This window comes from Emiliania huxleyi (genome assembly GCF_000372725.1).
Source record: "Emiliania huxleyi CCMP1516 chromosome Unknown EMIHUscaffold_15, whole genome shotgun sequence".
NCBI lineage: Eukaryota > Haptophyta > Isochrysidales > Noelaerhabdaceae > Emiliania > Emiliania huxleyi.
Genome location: NW_005201092.1, coordinates 738,257 through 742,973, shown reverse-complemented (window position 1 = coordinate 742,973; position 4,717 = coordinate 738,257). Strand labels below are relative to the sequence as shown.

Below are 4,717 nucleotides of genomic sequence, written 5' to 3'. Positions count from 1 at the left end.
CCCTCGCCCCCACCGCCCCCCTACTGCACCCCTCGCCCTCTCCCCCGCCCTACCAAACCACCCACCGCCCGCCCATGCCAACTTCCACCCTCCCGCCGTCCTCCCCGCTTCCCGCCCCTCCGCCCTCGCCATCCCCATCTGTGCGTTCCACTCCGCCCGCTCCCTGCCGCTTGGCGCCCATCCCGCCCTCCGCCCTCGCCCTCCGCCCCTGCCCTGGCTGGCCTGGGAGCAGCCTGGGTGGCATCTCCTGATCATCACGCGCCAAGTGGGAGGGAAGTGGACGGGGCCCTGAGCCGACCTAGCCGCCAAACGGAATGGGGCGCCCAACACGTGCCGGATTACTGTGCCTTCCCCGGGCACAGCCTTTCGGTTCGTGAAGGGTCGGTGCGTGTCGTGACCCCCTGGAACAACCGTACTCTCCCGCACCATCTCCGTTGCTCGGTTTTACAACCTTGCCACCACCGGGAGGCGGCCAGGGATCATAGACTCGGTCGAGAGACCCCAGATTGATTGGCATCCATGCCTTTCTGGCTGGCTGGCTGGACAGGGTGGCCCGCCACAAGGACCCCAGGAATTGCGTGCGACTCGCCGCTTTCCTCCCGCTGTGATTCTGTGTGAGCTCTGACCTCTGTGTCTTGACTTGCCAACAACAAACCTTAAATCAAACACGGACCGGACGGTGTGTAGTATAATAGGATAGGATTATAAAAACTCACGGTGTATGGGCGTCCATTACACGCAGCACAGAGCTCCCTCATTTACTCGGCGCTTGGCCGCTCTGTGTATCTCGAGACCTCGAGAGAAGGCCGCCCGCAGGCCCTCCCCGAGGGCCCAAGCGCTTAGGCTTTCTTTTTGGTGTACCTGTGTTCGTGCCAGTGCGCGCCAGTCCCGTGCCCAGTGTTGTGCGAGGGAGTTTTGTTCTAAGATTCTTTTTGGCGGGCAAACTCGGCGTACCGTCGGCCTTGGGCACGCCAGTGCACCCCTGACAATATGCTTTCGCTGCTCGCCCTCACAGCTGCGCTCGCTTCCCGCTCGGCGGTCACGCCGTCGTACCTCCGCCTCCGCGGCGGCGACGTCGACACCGTGACAAACGGCATGGCCCTACTCCAAGTCGCGTCGGGAACCTTCGCCTTCATGGCTCCCGAGCGCAACATCGAGATGTACGGCTACGACAAGGAGCCGACTAAAGTTGAGGTTGCTATGATGCGCTATCTCGCAGTCGGCCAGGTTGTGCTCGGCGCCACCTCGGTCGCCGGCCTCGAGGGCGGCTCCAAGGCAGCGCAGGCCATGTCCCTCTCGGGAGGCGCCGCCTCACTCCTCGCCTGTGCGCCCGTCTTTGAGGCCCTCGGAGGGCCAAAGGAGCCCCTCGCCGCGTGGATTGCCGCCCTGGCCGTGCTCGGCAAGGCGACCCGCGCCGGCAAGGTCAAGAGCGTCGTCCCCGGAACCGTCCTCGGTGGCATCGCGGCGGCCCAGGTGCGCTGCGACCTCGCGGGCTGTAAACCAGGCTTTCGGTCACACCTCTAGCTACGAACAGGCCCTCGTCGCGCCCGACAAGACGTGGGAGGCGTACAAGAACAAGCTGCCAGCCACCGAGATGGCCCTAGCGCTATTCTCCCTCGCGGGCGGCAATCTGCTCGCAAACACGGCGTACGTGGCCGTCGCCGACAAGCAGGGGCACAAGAAGGGGCTCTGCGCCGGCCTCGCTCTCCTCGCCGCAAATTGCGTCAAGTTCGCGGTGCTCGACGCCACACGCGTCGGCTTCAAGCCCGCGGGCGCCTTTGTCTGGGGTGCCATCACGGCCGCCGGCGCGCTGGCACTCAAGGCCTAGGGTCTCGCTCCGCTGGCCGTGTGGGGTGGAGCACAAGTGCCTCGCGAGCCGAGGCTGTGGCCCCGCTCTGCGCGTCTCCGGACTCGTTCGTTGATCGCGCGTACGTTGCTTGGCCCCCACCTGCGGCTTCTGAAAGAAAGACTACAGGTGGACAAAGGGGAACAGCCTTTCGAGTTCGCGCGGATTTCGTGAACTCCGAACTCGAACGAACGCAGCCGGCGGGGCCCAGCCCGAACCTCGAAAGTGAACGGACCGCCACGGCTGTGGAAGGCGCGAACTGCGAAAACGGACGAACGTTCGTGAACTCCGTTCGAACTTAGGAAAAAAGAAAATCATCGCCAAAAGTTTGTTCGTGCAGTTCAGCCACGAGCCGCGCTGAACGAACGAACTCGCGCAACTGCGCCACGTGCCGCGTGCGGACGCGGTCTGGCCCTCAATCTCAGGTGCCCATATACACAGGCGGCACTAGCACAATTCTGACGGTCCGCGACAGTCTGCAATCTAGCGGACTGCGGGCGCGACTACCCCGGTGCGCCGCCGCCCGCCGCGGACTATTGAAAAGGGGGAGGGGGGGGGGGGGGGGCGCTCAGCCTCGACGCCTCCTTGCTCACGCCATCGCGTACTTGGCGTGGTTTTTGCGCATGTTCCATGTACTCCATGAAGGCGCTGTGAGCAGGGCCGCCCTGTGGTGCCTGGGCGCCGTGCGTGCTGACTGGCGAGTAGAATGGGGGAGACGGGGGCTCCCCGAGGCGTCCAGGCGTACTAGGCCTCTAGTAGGCAACCAGGGACTATACTGGGACTATACAGGCCTGCAGAGCCAAAAAATAAATATTGCGGTTCGTTCGCGGTTCGTTCGCAGTTCAGACGAACTTCCCTGGTAGTCCTCGGCCTGCGGGTGTGAAGCGGGTCGGGGGGGGGAGGAGAAAAGAAAAGGCTCGCGTTCACGAACTAGTTCGAGGGTTCGGGCACCCAAGGGCGAACGACCGAACCGATGCAGCGAACCAAGGGGATGCCGTCCGGAGCGAACTCCGAAACCGAACGAACCGCGAGTTCACCGAACCAGTTCACGAACCAGTTCGCCAGTTCGCCGCGGCGAACTCGTCAGGCTGTAAAGGGGAAGCTGTGGCTAAATAAATAAATAAATAAATAAAACGGACATCCCAAGCTAGGGCTGGGTCGAGGACAGACACGTCCCCACCTTTGCAGGATTTTGCAAAAGCGAGGGGGGAGGGCGCATCGCGGCGCGGAGAGGGCTGGGCACGGGCACTGCCACAGGGGATCTCTCTCGCATAGGATACGCACTCGGCGGCACGAGGGCAAGGCTGGGCGTCCTATTTGTGCTCCCCTCCGTATCCCTCGCTCTCGGGCACTATTCATCTGACCACTCATCAGAGGGGCTTCTAGGCGATCGGCCGCGCTCCGGGGCAGGGCTGGGTAGGATGGGCTCGGGCCACTCGCCCGTGCGGGTGTATCCCCGCATGAGCCGGATGGAGGCCTCGACTGTCCCTCGCGGCAGGCTCTCGAGCAGCTCGAGCAGCTCTCCCGCCGCCACCGCCGCGTCGTACTGCTCCTTCAGGCCGAGCGCGCCGCAGACCCTGCGGACCGCCTCCTGCTGCACCTCGTCCGGTAGATCCGTGTCATAGCCGGAGGAGTCGGCGGAGGACGCCCGCTTGGCGGGCGGCGAGTCCGGTGAGGGAGAGCGCGACTGGCGCGAGGGCCCGCCGCCGCGCGCCGACAGCGCGTTCTTGTCGACGAGCCGGGGTCCAGCACTGGCGCGGCCGCTGGCACTGCGGCCCTTGCCGCGCTGCTGCTGCCCGCGCTTCCTTCCCGGATTAGGGACAGTGAAAGTGCAGCCGCGCACTCCGCCGCCGCTGGGCGGCGGCGGCACGCGCGCGGCGGCGGCCGGGCCCGCAGGCGCGGCGGGCTGGCCTCCCGCGGTCGGTGGCACCCTGCGGGTGCAATGCGGCTGCGGCGGCGTACGTCATGTTGGTCGCCGGCTCCGCAGCTGGCGGCTCGGCGGCAGGGGCTGGCGGCGCTGCAAGCTGTGGCTGTCGCGATTCGTTGAGATTTCTTTTTTCAAGCAGTCTCGGCTTGCTGTCGCGCTCTCGCCGGGCGCTCATCATGGCTGCCTCCGGCTCCTCGCGTCGCAGGAAAAAAGCGCCCGGCTCGCTGCTGAACAAGTTGTTTGCCCTCGGCTGCCTCGCTTCGCTGCTGCCTCTCTACTACGAGTGAGCTGCTCGCCCGCGCACACCAGCACGCACAGTCCTTCATGCCGACCTCCTCTCGCCTGGCGCCAGGTACCACTACACCACTCGCTCTCGCGAGCACCTGCCCCACGTGCCGCACGATGACCCATTCATTCGCGTCATCGACGCGGCGGGCCCATTCGACGAGCCAGGCATCAACCACTCGACGGTGTGGCGGCACCACCCGCGCCATCGCGTGTCCGCGGCAGTGTCGTCACTGGGCGGTGCAGCGGTCGAGGAGGACGCAGAGGGCGAGAGCAGAGGCCCGGAGGACAAGCTCAGCGCGTCCGCCGCGTCCGCCGCGTCCGCCTCCGCCTCCGCTGCCGCCTCCACCGCCGCCGCCACTGCGCCCGCTGCAGCCGCCGCATTAGCAAAGGCGGAGCCCGGTCCCGCCAACGCCAGCACGGCGCGCATCAGCTCCCCGGCTGCGGTGCCGGTTGGCGGGACCGGCTCCTCTGCCAACGCCTCCGCACCGCGCCGCGACGACGCAGACGACGAGGCGTCCCTTGCGCACGCGGCAGGCCTTTCCTGGACACGTCCACGACGCTTCCGCGACTTGTCTCTCCACAGGCCTTCCTGCGCGCGGCAGACACGGCAGCGGACGTGGCGGCAGCGGCGCGGCAGAGTGGCTCTCGCAACGCGA

At 66.3% G+C, this 4,717-nt stretch overlaps 3 protein-coding genes across 3 annotated transcripts in view; 2 read left to right on the top strand and 1 right to left on the bottom strand.

The window, feature by feature from the left end:
• Positions 1-990: 990 nt before the first annotated feature.
• On the top strand, positions 991-1,828 carry EMIHUDRAFT_202035 (hypothetical protein; the record flags this gene model as incomplete). Its single annotated transcript, XM_005786685.1, has 2 exons — positions 991-1,473; positions 1,535-1,828. 2 exons carry the CDS (start codon positions 991-993, stop codon positions 1,826-1,828), a joined length of 777 nt encoding a protein of 258 aa, XP_005786742.1.
• Positions 1,829-3,197: 1,369 nt separating this feature from the next.
• EMIHUDRAFT_202034 (hypothetical protein) lies at positions 3,198-3,813 on the bottom strand (the record flags this gene model as incomplete). Its single annotated transcript, XM_005786684.1, has 2 exons — positions 3,198-3,651; positions 3,809-3,813. The coding sequence occupies 2 exons, from the start codon at positions 3,811-3,813 to the stop codon at positions 3,198-3,200; spliced, it is 459 nt and encodes a 152-aa protein (XP_005786741.1).
• Positions 3,814-3,949: 136 nt separating this feature from the next.
• Positions 3,950-4,717, top strand: part of EMIHUDRAFT_449338 (hypothetical protein) — a gene marked incomplete at its 5' end in the record, with an annotated part of 3,081 nt that continues 2,313 nt past the window's right edge. Inside the window, 2 exons of the mRNA XM_005786683.1 lie at positions 3,950-4,056; positions 4,126-4,243. Coding sequence (XP_005786740.1) covers positions 3,950-4,056; positions 4,126-4,243 — 225 coding nt within the window. The remainder of the gene's footprint in view (positions 4,057-4,125; positions 4,244-4,717) is intronic.